The sequence below is a fragment of the Mytilus californianus genome, unplaced genomic scaffold (genome assembly GCF_021869535.1).
Source record: "Mytilus californianus isolate M0D057914Y unplaced genomic scaffold, xbMytCali1.0.p SCAF_19, whole genome shotgun sequence".
NCBI lineage: Eukaryota > Metazoa > Mollusca > Bivalvia > Mytilida > Mytilidae > Mytilus > Mytilus californianus.
In genome coordinates this window covers 1,240,219-1,256,906 of record NW_026262667.1, presented here as the reverse complement: position 1 = coordinate 1,256,906, position 16,688 = coordinate 1,240,219, and the positions used below count along the sequence as shown (strand labels likewise).

The 16,688-nt window shown below is 32.5% G+C and overlaps 1 protein-coding gene across 3 annotated transcripts in view; it reads left to right on the top strand.

Moving 5' to 3' along the window:
- LOC127727037 (grainyhead-like protein 1 homolog) overlaps positions 1-16,688 on the top strand; it is a 34,808-nt gene that overhangs the window by 5,387 nt on the left and 12,733 nt on the right. The window contains exons 1-2 of one of the 3 annotated variants that reach the window (XM_052234435.1): positions 873-960; positions 10,159-10,410. In XM_052234435.1, the coding sequence (XP_052090395.1) occupies positions 902-960; positions 10,159-10,410 (311 nt within the window). In that variant the 5' untranslated portion in view covers positions 873-901. Of the gene's footprint in view, positions 1-872; positions 961-9,908; positions 10,067-10,158; positions 10,411-16,688 lie in introns of those variants that run through there. The other 2 variants (XM_052234433.1, XM_052234436.1) reach the window with 2 other exon arrangements.

Genomic DNA, 16,688 nt, shown 5'->3' with positions numbered 1-16,688 from the left:
ACATTTCATTCACGGAAACAGCGTATTATTCACTGTATAAATTCGAAAAAGGGAAAACGATTGCATCATTTGATATTACACTTGGTTAATTGATTGATAGTTGTTTGCTTAACGTCCAGTTTTAAAATTTCATGTATATTCAGGACGATACAAAAATCAATAAATCCAATAAATTGGTTCTGTAAAATGGCGTCGACAGGGATGAAGGATGGGGATTTCTGCTGCAACTGAAACATATTCAGGATGAATGTCAATGAAACATGAGGGTATTTTGTAAAGCTTAGGATTAAAACTTGGCCATGACATTAATTCAACCCAGACATGTATTTAAAAAAAAACGTGTCAGTAAATGTATAGGCTGACAAGATTTGATGTGATAAAAAATAAAGCGCGTCGTTGTGCTGTCTCAAATTTGACAAACAGAAAGATTTTAAATCACTTATGAAAAAGTGTCAGTTCGAAATAAAATAAAACGAAGAACAATTATTTAGATATACAAACACTATGTCAACTGGAAAACATAAAACTGACCATCTTGACAAGAAATATGTATGAACTAAAATGGACCAAAATTCAACAGAACGTACGTGCATGATTGTGGAAAATGATCAATAAGGCTCAGTTAAAATCGGATAATAATCGCACTCCCAAGCTCTGAACTGACAATAGATAAAATTAAAAAGTTTTTTAAACCTAATATTTTGATTTTTCAAAAGCGTTTCTAATAAAATATAGTTTCTTAGTTCCGATATTTATTTTTTTTACTTGTTTTAGTCACTGTATTGTTATGCATTGACATATGAAAGTTTATGAAAGTTTATTAGCTTCCATGATAGTTGGGTGGTTCTTTCGAACGCACCGGATATCCTGAGTAGTCGAATGGACCGCATTTACTATCAAAATGAGTGAAGAAACATTCAATCAATTTACATTCTGGGGGAAAGCGGAGGTTCAAGTAAGGTAAAATACGAATATCATCATATTACACAAACATCAGCGAGTAAAAAATAGAAGATGAGGTCATTTTTGACAACGAGAGAATCGGGGTTCATTGACATTGGCCCACCTGTCCACGACCATGAGTTCTTAAAAAATATGTCGTGGATACAAAATAAGGCAAAGAGCGTCTTAGCCATGATTTATTACATATCAGTGATGTAGGGTCAATTTTTCGAACTGCTGAATTCGCTATATGATAATTTCACATTTGGTCGTTGACAAGACACGCAATGTCAAAGTTATATTGATGTCGTTTCTTATATTCACCACCTCTTGTTATGTACAGATCTTCTTATTGGTATCGTTTCTTATATTCACCACCCCTTGATATGTACAGATCTTCTTATTGATGTCGTTTCTTATATTCACCACCCCTTGATATGTACAGATCTTCTTATTGATGTCGTTTCTTATATTCACCACCCCTTGATATGTACAGATCTTATTGGTGTCGTTTCTTATATTCACCACCCCTTGATATGTACAGATCTTATTGATGTCGTTTCTTATATTTACCACCCCTTGATGTGTACAGATCTTCTTATTGATGTCGTTTCTTATATTCACCACCCCTTGATATGTACAGATCTTCTTATTGATGTCGTTTCTTATATTCACCACCCCTTGATGTGTACAGCTCTTCTTACTGGTGTCGTTTCTTATATTCACCACCCCTTGATATGTACAGATCTTATTGGTGTCGTTTCTTATATTCACCACCCCTTGATATGTACAGATCGTATTGGTGTCGTTTCTTATATTTACCACCCCTTGATATGTACAGATCTTCTTATTGGTGTCGTTTCTTATGTTCACCACCCCTTGATATGTACAGATCTTCTTATTGGTGTTGTTTCTTATGTTCACCACCCCTTGACATGTACAGATCATCTTATTGATATCGTTTCTTATATTCACCACCCCTTGTTATGTACAGATCTTATTGATGTCGTTTCTTATATTCACCACCCCTTGATATGTACAGATCTTATTGATGTAGTTTCTTATATTTACCACCCCTTGATGTGTACAGATCTTCTTATTGATGTCGTTTCTTATATTCACCACCCCTTGATATGTACAGATCTTCTTATTGATGTCGTTTCTTATATTCACCACCCCTTGATGTGTACAGCTCTTCTTACTGGTGTCGTTTCTTATATTCACCACCCCTTGATATGTACAGATCTTATTGGTGTCGTTTCTTATATTCACCACCCCTTGATATGTACAGATCTTATTGGTGTCGTTTCTTATATTCACCACCCCTTGATATGTACAGATCGTATTGGTGTCGTTTCTTATATTTACCACCCCTTGATATGTACAGATCTTCTTATAAATGTCGTTTCTTATGTTCACCACCCCTTGATATGTACAGATCTTCTTATTGGTGTCGTTTCTTATGTTCACCACCCCTTGACATGTACAGATCATCTTATTGATATCGTTTCTTATATTCACCACCCCTTGTTATGTACAGATCTTATTGATGTCGTTTCTTATATTCACCACCCCTTGATATGTACAGATCTTCTTATTGGTGTCGTTTCTTATATTCACCACCCCTTGATGTGTACAGCTCTTCTTACTGGTGTCGTTTCTTATATTCACCACCCCTTGATATGTACAGATCTTATTGGTGTCGTTTCTTATATTCACCACCCCTTGATATGTACAGATCATATTGGTGTCGTTTCTTATATTTACCACCCCTTGATATGTACAGATCATCTTATTGGTGTCGTTTCTTATGTTCACCACCCCTTGATATGTACAGATCTTCTTATTGATGCCGTTTCTTATATTCACCACCCCTTGTTATGTACAGATCTTATTGATGTCGTTTCTTATATTCACCACCCCTTGACATGTACAGATCATCTTATTGATATCGATTCTTATATTCACCACCCCTTGTTATGTACAGATCTTATTGATGTCGTTTCTTATATTCACCACCCCTTGATATGTACAGATCTTCTTATTGATGTCGTTTCTTATATTCACCACCCCTTGATGTGTACAGCTCTTCTTACTGGTGTCGTTTCTTATATTCACCACCCCTTGATATGTACAGATCTTATTGGTATCGTTTCTTATATTCACCACCCCTTGATATGTACAGATCTTATTGATGTCGTTTCTTATATTCACCACCCCTTGATATGTACAGATCTTATTGATGTCGTTTCTTATATTTACCACCCCTTGATGTGTACAGATCTTCTTATTGATGTCGTTTCTTATATTCACCACCCCTTGATATGTACAGATCTTCTTATTGGTGTCGTTTCTTATATTCACCACCCCTTGATGTGTACAGCTCTTCTTACTGGTGTCGTTTCTTATATTCACCACCCCTTGATATGTACAGATCTTCTTGGTGTCGTTTCTTATATTCACCACCCCTTGATATGTACAGATCTTATTGGTGTCGGTTCTTATATTCACCACCCCTTGATATGTACAGATCTTATTGATGTCGTTTCTTATATTCACCACCCCTTGATATGTACAGATCTTCTTATTGATGTCGTTTCTTATATTCACCACCCCTTGATATGTACAGATCTTATTGATGTCGTTTCTTATATTCACCACCCCTTGATGTGTACAGATTTTCTTACTGGTGTCGTTTCTTATATTCACCACCCTTGATATGTACAGATCTTCTTATTGATGTCGTTTCTTATGTTCACCACCTCTTGATATGTACAGATTTTCTTACTGGTGTCGTTTCTTATATTCACCACCCTTGATATGTACAGATCTTCTTATTGATGTCGTTTCTTATGTTCACCACCTCTTGATATGTACAGATCTTCTTTTGATGTCGTTTCTTATATTCACCACCCCTTGATATGTACAGATCTTCTTATTGGTATCGTTTCTTATATTCACCACCCCTTGATATGTACAGATCTTCTTATTGGTGTCGTTTCTTATGTTCACCACCTCATGATATGTACAGATCTTTTTGATGTCGTTTCTTATGTTCACCACCCCTTGATGTGTACAGATGTTCTTATTGGTGTCGTTTTTTTATATTCACCACCCCTTGATGTGTACAGATCTTCTTACTGGTGTCGTTTCTTATATTCACCACCCCTTGATATGTACAGATCTTCTTATTGATGTCGTTTCTTATATTCACCACCCCTTGTTATGTACAGATCTTATTGATGTCGTTTCTTATATTCACCACCCCTTGATGTGTACAGATCTTATTGATGTCGTTTTTTATATTCACCACCCCTTGATATGTACAGATCTTATTGATGTCGTTTCTTATGTTCACCACCCCTTGATATGTACAGATCTTATTGGTGTCGTTTCTTACATTCACCACGCCTTGACATGTACAGATCATCTTATTGATGCCGTTTCTTATATTCACCACCCCTTGATATGCACAGATCTTCTTTAACAAAAGAAAACACAAAACGATGTTGCAGACAATTTTATGCAGTTAGTTTTTATATAAACTTATTCTGCATTTTTGTATGGTTAAAGAAGTTACGGCAAGTTTCAGAAATTGACATCAAAACTACAAATCACTGAAATAAATGATCTTTTAAAAGCATCAGTCGTATTAAAATGTCCTTTGCACACACATATATTGATATTGAATATGCAAATCATATATCGTCAAAAGAGTAACTAGCAGTGTGTAGCTTTGTATGTACAGAGCATAATGTAGAATGTATCTTTTCAATGGAGTTTGTTAGGTGTGTATTTGAATTACTGTATGAACACTTTAATTCACCGTAAAATATTAAAAAAAATTCTTTGAAAAGTCCTACTGGATATTTCAAGTTATTATATTGATTTGTTTTTATGTAACTTAGACTAGTTCAAACAGTTTTTTAAAAGCTTGTATTCATGTTTGAAAGTATTAAACCCCAAAAATAAGAAGTTCTTCAAATATTAAACGAAAAACAAACATCTTTCAACATTGTACATTAATAAAGAGATTTTCTTAATGTTTACTTTAACAAATTGAAGGGATAATATACGTATTCACGAAACTACAACATTAATATCATTTGCATAAACAAATTTCCTCGACTTAAACATCAATTTTCACAAGTACATTAAAACAAATATTACCTGGTGCACATACATGTATTGACATCTCATTAACAAATTATTCAGACATGATATTTTTTGCACTACTTAAACTAGTGAAATGTCCTATTTAGTATAAATTTGATTCATATTTTGTCTACAAAAAATAAATAATAACAATGTATGTCATGATGATGGAGACAACAGTTAAATCATTATTAAATTTAATAATATCCATACTTCATAAGGTCTTAAAAATCAATTAAAAATCATTAAAGTTAGGAGGAGTATATTTGAGACATGATTGAAATTACACTATTTAATACACTATGAAAGTATATGCTGAAACAAGAAATACAGAAAACCTCCCATAATGATATGAGGGTCTGGATGGGGGTTACTGTGACAGAATAGAGAATAAGGGGCAAAAAAGATATATTAAAAGAATAGAGAAAATGGACCAAAAAAATAAAGAATAGATAATAATTGGTTGCTAAACTATAAAGAATAGAGAATAATGGGCAAACTATAATGAATAGAGAAAAATGGTCAAATTAAAGAATACAGAAATGAAGGACCCCATCCAGACCCTCATGATATTTCAGTACAATAGGTTTTTTCCGCAAGAAAAATATGTAAAGTTACATAGGTTATGAAAACTTAGACAGCCTTTTTAGTAAAAAACGAAGACACGTTCTAGCCACTTATTTAGTGCATTGTAAAATGTTCTTTTCAATGACGACTCGAACTCTGCCTGGTCTAACCTGCAGGTCATATCTTTTCTTACATATGCAATAACAATATAAATAGTTTATCATTATTAATCCCATGGATTAATGACATTAACGTGCGTATAGCATTGCCACCTTGGCTTTTAAAATTCTAAACGTCATATGAACTGTAGTGGATAGCTTTCTTATTGGCAACCACACCACATCTCCTTATTCTTATTTATATTGTTTAAATTGCCCTCGTCTGACTTTGTATGATATATTTGTCACTGAACGTAGAGCAAGCAACAATCAATCATATTCCTAACTATTATGACTGAATATTACAATGTTATAAAGATTACATATTGTTGACAGGTAATTACTGAAATGATTCATTCAGATTTTTTACACATTTGATGCATATGTTTGCGCATAAGAACGGATTTTCGCAACTGGTTGTATAAATAGCTATAACTCTGTGGGTCTATAGTCTAAATGAAGCGCGTAAGCATAAAAAACTTTGATTTAATTTTGATATTTTATTGTGACAAGACGGTCAGTAAATGTGTATACACGAAATGAACAAACGCTGTGTTCATTGAAACGATTTACACACTACTGCTAAATCTTAAAGGACACTTCTATTATATAAAGAACGCTAGTTTGAAGGACATCACATTTATTTTAAGAACTCTGATTTGAAGGACACTAGTTTTATGTGATATTCTCTGGTTTGAAACCATTTATATTATTCTGTGTACTTTAGTTTGGAGGAGTCTGCGTTTATGATAAGGAACACTGCTTTTACGTTATGTATACTTTTTTAAAGGTCACCAAATATGTTATGTATTCTGGTTTGAAGGACAATTCTTTATGTTATCTACTTTATTTTGATGGACAACCAATTACCTCATCTCGGTTTCTAAATGAATGCACATTTTATTACATATTTGGTTTAACAGTTAAAATTGACTAAGCTTTTGTCTGTTTGGTGTTATTGAAAGAACAAGAATTCGTTTTGTATGTAAAGTATCAATTTTATTGATTAATCTGTATAACCCAAGTTATTGAATAGTACAATTGTCCTCCAACCTTTAGTTGATGTATTATTGGTGAATATAAGAATTTATAGGCTACACAAGACGTGTATTGTCAAGCTAATTCATAAACAAAACTATTGATACTTTTGTTGAATTATTTTCCTCGGATTAATTGCCTTGTCAATCAATATTAGTGAAAACAGAAAAATAATTCGATCTGATCAATTATGAATAAAGTCAAAGCAATTGACAATTTAATGAAATATAGGCCAGGTAATAAACTGTGATATTCAATAAAAATTCCTGAAATAAATGAAATAAATATTGAAATTTATTTCCTCCTCGTTGATTCATTGTAGTATGGACAACAAGCCAAACAAATACGAACGGATGAGTCGTTACACTATTGCAATATTTCAACGATTTGACAACTCAGATTGCTCCACAACAAATCCAAACAAATGCACACATTTTGATGAGTCTTTATGTGTGGGCTCGTCTCCTAAGCTAGTAATTTAAAGTTCTATATTTTTATTCTTTATTATTTGAGAAGGTCACAGTCACGCTTTAACAATATGGTACGCCTTATGGTTTATATTTAACAGTTCAAAATATAAATCTTTTTATAATTGGTATATAAAGACTTGTGAATTTACTTTGGTAGCCAGTGTCAAACGATTTATTACTAATCGCATACATGGAGCAAAGAACTACTTTTTAAGATGAATTTCGAAGATGTTATAATCGGAAATTGCAGTAAAATGTCAGGCTACTCGAGCAGAGTATAGTTGTAAAATATGAAACAATGTCGATGTTGCCCCCACCTGGAAAAAAAATTAGATTGTTTAACAGTTATTCATACAAGAGGCAGTAAAATAAAATTACTAGAGCAGTTTATATTGTATGTATACGCTCAATAAGATATGTGTGTCAAAGGAACAACAATGGAATAAGTAAATATAAAGTTGTGGCAGTAGTATAGTGTTTGAATTAGTGTGATGACATTTAGACCAATACAAAACTTTAAAATAATTTCAACATTTACGTAAGATAGCCAATGTTTAGAGTATTGTCAATTTTGTCTGTTAAATTCTCAAATTAAAATAACTATTCAACCAGGACCGATCTGACGAATCAAGTCCATTTCAACTGAGCTTTTATAGTTTGTTCTAATGTTCTACTAATACGCCACTGTTCCGAGTTAAAAGGGGGGATTTGACTGGCACGTTTGTCTAAAGCCAGGATAGTTTTTTTCATCGGCAATCATGCCTCCTTATATATTTTATATATACAAATCACAGGCACTTGTCTGATACCTCTTTATAAAGGTATATTGCTGTGTGTTTGTTTTTTCTACATTGGCTAGAGGTATAGGGGGAGGGTTGGGTTTTTTTTTTTTGCGCCTGTCCCAAGTCAGGAGCCTCTGGCCTTTGTTAGTCTTGTATGATTTTTAATTTTAGTTTCTTTTATATATTTCGGAGTTTAGTATGACGTCCATTATTACTGAACTAGTACATATTTTTGTTTAGGGGCCAGCTGAAGCATGCCTCCGGGTGCGGGATTTTCTAGCTGTATTGAAGACCCATTGGTGGCCTTCGGCTGTTTTCTGCTCTTTGGTCGGGTTGTTGTTTCTTTGACACATTCCCCATTTCCATTCTCAATTTTATATAGGTATCTTTTTCAGAGACACGTGCCTGTGATACAAATCTAAAACTTTGTAAATGTATTAGTAATATCCAAGTATAATATATAAAAAAGAAATGGAAAGAATCTAGATATTTTAAGGCCAAAGACAGGTCTTACAATCCCTAGCCGTTTTATAAAAAATATTCAGGATTTATAAAGGTGTCGATGTTGCCCCAAAATCAAACTCTTATACATGTAAAGGGACTGACAAAATGGTGTAAATATTTTATGTTAAAGAAATAGTTGAATATATGAATAAAATATGTTGAGATGTAGAAAAAAAATTAGACTAAATTTCCTTTGTTGATGATGAAGAAATTTCCAATAGAAAACAATGTTTAGGTCGATAACACTATCAAAGTCTGCTTAGGTTTTGCTGGTTGAATGTAAATACAATTGGCTCTAGTTTATATCTAATGCTAATTTATCTTAAAATTCCTGTTATTTCGAAGTAAAAAATGTCTATCCTAATTGATAGAATTGTATATATGTCCTTCTGTTATCATAAATTTCCTGATATTTTAATTCTTTGGGATAACGAGGGTCGACTGTAGTTTAATTTTTGGAAACTATCCGAAGCATGGAGAATTCATGTTTTACGAAAAAACAAACTGTATGAAAGAGTGTTCTAAACTTCAACTTTAACCTCAGTTGTAAGTGTATGTTCAATTGTAAATTTAATCTCAAATGTTAGTTTAGTTGTTGGTACCATCTCACTTGTACGATCAATTTTAATGAAGATGGTGTCAAGGATTCTCTCCTTACCTGTTCTGTACGAAGCATACACTCTTTTTTTTTACGTTAGATGAGTTATTGTTCAAGATTTACATGAAATATTTTATGCATATGACAAATTTAAATGAAAAAACCCACCAAAATGATTACATTTGTTATTGCACAACTTATATCATAAAAAATTACATAAAATATGCAAATGATGGATTAAGTCTATAAATGTATATAGAGTAACTCTATCAAAATTGAACCCGTAAAAATTGACAATTCAAAAACATTTGTTAAAAATGCCTTATATAAATGAAAAGTATAGGAAAATTTGAAGAATAAAGTATATCGTGAATCATATAATCTATATGCATGATTAAGTTTTTATTTGGTATTTTTATAAAATATAAATTTACATAACTTCATAATTGAAACCTGAGATTCGCTGTTTATAATGTGAATTTCATAACCGTATTCATGGTAGTCAAAATTCAAATTTTTTCACAACAACGTGTTTTCTGATTAAAACAGTTTGAATATATAGTTATTTTAAATGTTTGAGACATCTAAGCCTTACAAGTGGAGTGTCTATAGAGAGGCAACAGAGCGTACCACAATAATTACGTGGAATAAACATACGTTAAAGGAATAAGATCATAAATAAAATCTCTTAATAATTAAAACTACCCTTTATGAAAGTGCTACTTATTTATTTGTAAAGATTAAAACCATGAATTTGAGTCATTTTTCAGATCCACCCTTGTGTAACACAACAAATCATAAACGGGAATGTATTAACAAAATGACCGATGTTGGTTCACTGCTAAAACCTTGGTAAGAAGAAGGGGGAGGATTTACGTGTAGAGGAACAAGTATTTTTACAATACAGTCCACATGTGAAAGAAGTGTTTCTTTTTCTTTTTCAGCGAAGAACTCAAAGCCGGTCTTTCAGAAAACAACAACGTGCCAGAGAAAAAAGGACATATTGAACAGGATGGCCCACCGGACGATATTCGGGCATTTTTCGGACACCCATTGGCTGCAACAAACTCTATTAATGGTGAGGACACACAATCATCCGCTGCCGCCTTATTACATGAATACATCAACCTACCCGCCTTAGATAAGAGTGGACTGAAAATAGGAGAAAAACTTCATTTATTACAAGAACTCATTAGGTATGTACATGTTTAGTACTGAAAATAGAGAAGGGGTTAGTCTTTGTCTGTGCATGATAGAAAAAGTTGAGGAATAATTGATGAGCTGTTAAGTTATCCGTTCTTCTTTTCTGGCAACTGCTAGTTGTACTGCTAAATCGATTTTAATGAAATTTCAGAGAAAGTTGAGTGCCGGAACTGATGTCAATGTGCACTTGTATTATAATCAGAGTACTAGTAATGTATGTTTATTTTTTATATTATGAGTTCTTGCTTTTATCATTACACTTACAAAATTGTAGTTAACACGAGCTGTCCCTCTGTTCTTTTGTTTTCAACAAAAAGGGGAAGGGTCTATAGTTGTATGGGAAAAACTCTTTTTACTAATTTAAAATTACTTTTTTCCTTGAATTCCTCATTCACATTTCTGTTTTGGTTCGTTTAAAATTTTAATCGCCCAGCCACTCGGTCGCTTGTCCTTGAAATTTAATTATAGATATACATCCTTCCAATAATAAAAGGAAAATCGTTTAAATGGATAGTTACATAACAAAAAAGTTACATAATTAATGTCCCTTTATATTTTTAACCTGAGAGCCTGACATTTCTAAGAAGCATACATATATGATAACCGAAGAATTCACTCTTATTACCTAACCATTCGGACTAATTAGCACAAATAAAAGACTAGTCTAAAGGTAAAATTAGTGTTTCCTGTCATCAGAAAAGCATATGTGCAAACTTTTGTTTTGAATTTCTATCAGACGTATCTAGTCTCATGGTATTCCATATCAATAACACATTAAAAGATTGATAGATAAACTCTGAACGCGAACCACGATGAAGACACCAAGCAAGAATTAACAAATGCAATATTGAGTTGTTTTTATGCCCCACCTAGGGGCATTATGTTTTTCGGTCTGTGCGTCCGTTCGTTCGTTCGTCCTTCCGTTCGTCCGTCCGTCTGTCCCGCTTCAGGTTAAAATTTTTGGTCAAGGTAGTTTCTGATGAATTTGAAGTCCAATCAACTTGAAACTTAGTACACATGTTCCCTATGATGTGATCTTTCTAATTCTAATGCCAAATTAGAGTGTTGACCCCAATTTCACGGTCCACTGAACATAGAAAATGATAGTGCGAGTGGGGCATCCGTGTACTATGGACACATTCTTGTTTATTATTAATTTTGGTGGGTTAACCGCATTATTTACAATCTTGCATCACAGTATTATTTGTATTGTGACATTAACATATCATTGCGTTCCAATTTTTTTGCTTATCTAAAAGACTATGTACCATTATTTCAACATATTGATGCATTTAATAAACTAAAACACATTCTAAACCCCATCCCTGAACTTGTTTGTCATATTGGAGTCTTTATTAAGCAGTCTTTAGAACTGAGGGGGTCAGACCCATGTCAGACAAGCTTATGATTGTGTTTTTTTACATAAATTTAAAATTGAACTCTTAAAATATGTTCTATTATATTGTATTGTATTATATTGTATTTAAAATGTATAATTGTTTGTATTGCTTGACCCTTATGGGTGTAATTTTGCAATAAAGATTAGATTAAACAAAATATACTTATTTAAAAAAAAGTTTTACTATTTATTTTCTTTTTTCTTGAGCATATAAAGCAAATGATTGACCAACATGACCTAAATCTGTCCATAACAGATATCATAATTCTAATATATAAAACAGAATTTGTGCGAAAAAAAATCTGAAAGTTAAACTTTTACCAATATTAATACCGTGAATACAGGGTTCAACTGACATTGGCTTCATTTTCTTTGTTCATTCACCAAAGTGAAGCTACTGTGATTATGTGAGCTTAGTAATCATTATAGGAAGGGATTAAGACCAAACTATATATATATAAGAAATGGTTATAAGAATTTATCTTCATCGATCTCATTTCTTGCTTCATATGTCAAAGATATCATAATTAGGTCAACTTTGTCAGTATAAGTAATAAGAAAATTACATTGAATCATTGTCCGTATGACAGAATCATCTGACCTTGCCCTTATGTTTATGGTTCTTTGATAAACGTTTAGTTTTCGTGATAAGAGTAGTTTCTCGGTTACTGTAAGTTATGAGTCAACTATATGTTGGAGTATATGTCTATCTGACTTGGTTTACTTTAACCTTGACCTCATTCTTGTATACTTTATGAAAATAAGAAGATGTGGTATGATTGCCAATGAGACAACTCGCCACCAGAGACCAAATGACATAGAAGTAAACAACTATAGGTCGCCGTACGTGTCTATTCAACAGTTTACTTTGACCTTGCCCTCATTTTTAAGTTTAATTCTTTAATTCGAAATTTTCTGGATTTTATCAGATTCTCAGTTATAAGTTATATATCACCAATATGTGATGTATATAATCATTATTTATATGTGCAGTTGATTATCTAAAATGGTTCGTCTTACCTTGACCTCATTTTTATGGATCATTAATCTGTGTTCATTTTTGCTATATGTGTAGCAAGGCATTACTTAAGTCATAAAATTGTGAATTAAGACATCTAAGAGTGTTTTTGTAAGAACATAAGGTTATTTTCTGTATAATAACCAAATACGATTGTGTTTCTACCGAAATAGGACTGATTAATTTAAATTGTGAGGCGGACTTCCATATAACTTCTTGTATTGGAATAAAAGTGCAGTGTGTTACAGTCAGATTACTCGACACTAACTTAAGAAAGGGGTTACAAGTAAAAAGAAAACACCGTATTATGTTTTGAATTTTTCGACAATCCAAATCTAGTTCTTGCCACCTCTAGGATAAATATCTCTATACTTATGGAGTCAAATCAAGAAACGTTAAGAAGGTTAAATGGAGGTTAATGAAACATTCAGCAAACGCATAGGTTTAACCTTCCGAGTTTAGTTTAGTAAAAGGAGTGGAGCTATAGTCATTAGTGTTGTCTTCGTTTTGGTCCATTTCTAAGTTACTTTGGGTGATGAATCTATTACATTTTGTCTATGGAGTGGATGCATTTAAGGTTAGCATGTCCTTCTGACAGGGGTCCTGTGACCTTGACCAAATTTTCATTGTTTATTAATTTGGGCATAAAATCACTGTGTGGTATTGTATACGCCTTCTGACCTTGACCTCATTTTCATTGTTCAAATGTCGGTGTTAAATATTCTTGCCTAGGTCAGTTCTTCGGTAACTTTGAGAATTTGCAAACTATATTGGGTATATACAATCAATGCAAGGTGTACATATTAGTCTTATAGGGGGTCAACTGACCTTAACCTCTTTTTTTGTGATTCATTGGTTTTCTTGGTAATAGCTTCAGATTATATGATCATGGCTTTATGTGTATGTATAAATACTAAATAGATCATGAAGTACAACCGTTTGGTCAGAAGTGTACAACAATCAAATAACGTTGAATGTTAGTAGTACAAGGATATTGGAAAACAAAGCACCATTCAATTAGTATAAACGACTTATATATTTATAAGCCAAACACTGTGACCCAAGGTTTTAAGTGATCTTATATTCCTGTAATGTTTCCTATATATTCAGGTATCACTATATTACATATAGCAAATAAAATAAATATTAGTTGATATAGGGATGGATATGTTTCCATTATCGTAACCACAATCCCGGCCTCTTTTCCTCGAATGTGACCTACCGAAATAGACTTATCAACGGATTTGAACTTAAATGAGCAACACGACTGGTGTCACATGTGGAGCAGGATCATTCTATCCTTCCGGAGCACCTGAGATCACCCCAACTTTTGGTAGGGTTCGTGTTGCTCAGTCTTTAGTTTTCTATGCTGTGTTTTGTATATTGTTGTTTGTCTTGTGGGCGTTTTTCGTTTTTGCCATGTACTTGTCAGTATGTTTTCGACTGATGTGTTTGAATGTCCCTTTGTATCTTCTCCGAGTCTTTGAACAATACTAACGGTGTATATATATACACTTGTGAAGGATATTTACGGTGTACATATATACACTTGTGAAGGATATTTACGGTGTATATATATGCACTTGTGAAGGATATCTACGGTGTATATATATGCACTTGTGAAGGATATTTACGGTGTATATATATACACTTGTGAAGGATATCTACGGTGTATATATATGCACTTGTGAAGGATATTTACGGTGTATATATATGCACTTGTGAAGGATATCTACGTTTTATATATGTGCACTTGTGAAGGATATTTACGGTGTATAGATATGCACTTGTGAAGGATATTTACGGTGTATATATATGCACTTGTGAAGGATATTTACGGTGTATATATATATGCACTTGTGAAGGATATTTACGGTGTATATATATGCACTTGTGAAGGATATTTACGGTGTATATATATATGCACTTGTGAAGGATATTTACGGTGTAGATATATGCACTTGTGAAGGATATTTACGGTGTATATATATATACACTTGTGAAGGATATTTACGGTGTATATATATACACTTGTGAAGGATATTTACGGTGTATATATATGCACTTGTGAAGGATATCTACGGTGTATATATATATGCACTTGTGAAGGATATTTACGGTGTATATATATACACTTGTGAAGGATATCTACGGTGTATATATATGCACTTGTGAAGGATATTTACGGTGTATATATATGCACTTGTGAAGGATATCTACGGTGTATATATATGCACTTGTGAAGGATATTTACGGTGTATATATATGCGCTTGTGAAGGATATTTACGGTGTATATATATATGCACTTGTGAAGGATATTTACGGTGTATATATATGCACTTGTGAAGGATATTTACGGTGTATATGCTAATATTTCTATTATATTAACCTGGTCTTGAATATCAATACAGGCTTGACACCTTGAATATCTATAGAAAAAGAGTATTTGAATGCTGAGAACATAATATATTTTAACATTTTCTCTTGCCAAATGTGAAAGCAGTCTATATATATTTCTATAAGGCTTCGACATTCTTACACCTATAATACTATATAATAAACAGACATGTTTCAAATTAAAATTATGCAAATTTGTTTCAAAATTATTGCGTAACATTTAATTTACAATATAAATCATCTTACACAAGATGTAATGACGAAGCAAAAGAATACGCGATCTAAACCATTTGAACATGAACTATATATTAATTTGAATCATATATCTATCTTCTTTTAAAATGCATTAGTGCACCTTTTATGTCTGCTGAAGATGCCATTAGTAAGGTTAGTCTAATTTGCGAATTTGATGCTTACATTGATTAAAAATAAGGCAAACTACTGAAAAAAGTATGAAAGATTCATTTTCAATATCATGTTGTTGCTTTTTGCCAGGATATAAAACTTAAAATTATGACCGACACACTACTTTTTTTATTCGCCTACGCCGGAAGTCTAGAAGGCGTGACATTTTTTTTTTTATAAAACTAATTTTCCGTTTTCCTTATTTTGGTTGTAAACCGGACATCGTCTATGGACAAACATTTTGATTAAAAGGGGTCATCGAAGTTACCAGGCTTATAATTTTGTACGCTAAAGACTTCAGATTCGAATCATATCCGTTGGAAAGCCAAATTAATAACAAATTAAAGTCACTTCTTCTGTGTGGAATTGCATACCAGTTGCATAGAAGCTTTATCACCAAAAGATAGTAACAGTTGTAAAATTAGGTAATTTTTTTTCAGTTTTTCGTATTTTGGGGTGGTGAACTAGACTTGGATTACTCACTTCTTCCAAACTCGGACACATTTAACAGGAGGTTAATATATGATACATATTCTTGAATAAATAAACAGTTTATCACGGTAAAATTTGATATCCTATATATATTTTAAAGATGTTTAAAGTTGAGTGACCCTGTCAAATGAGAATTGAATTTCATCTAATTTAAATGATAGTTTTTACAAAATATAGTCGACAAAGTTATGAAGCACAAAGAAAATATCAATCAAACATCTATTTTTTTAAATTGTGATTATTTTCAATCGAGAACCTACATTTTTGGCACCAAGATTGCAGTAATCACTAGAATATTTATTTTTTGAAAGCATTACCTTTTTGAAACATTTTCGATATTGTAAATGACAAGTGCAAGGAAGGTTCCATGTAACCTCTAATATTTTTCTAATCAGCCACATTAATTTCATTTAATATAACAAAAGGCTTTAATGATTTTGATAATTCTATGAACACTTTGTGCAATGAACTCATCCTAGATCCGAAATTTGTGCGCCTGCTATTAATTTTTCCATTTTTGTCACGCGTGCAGTTTTTTTGACTGTATCCGGGCATTAAA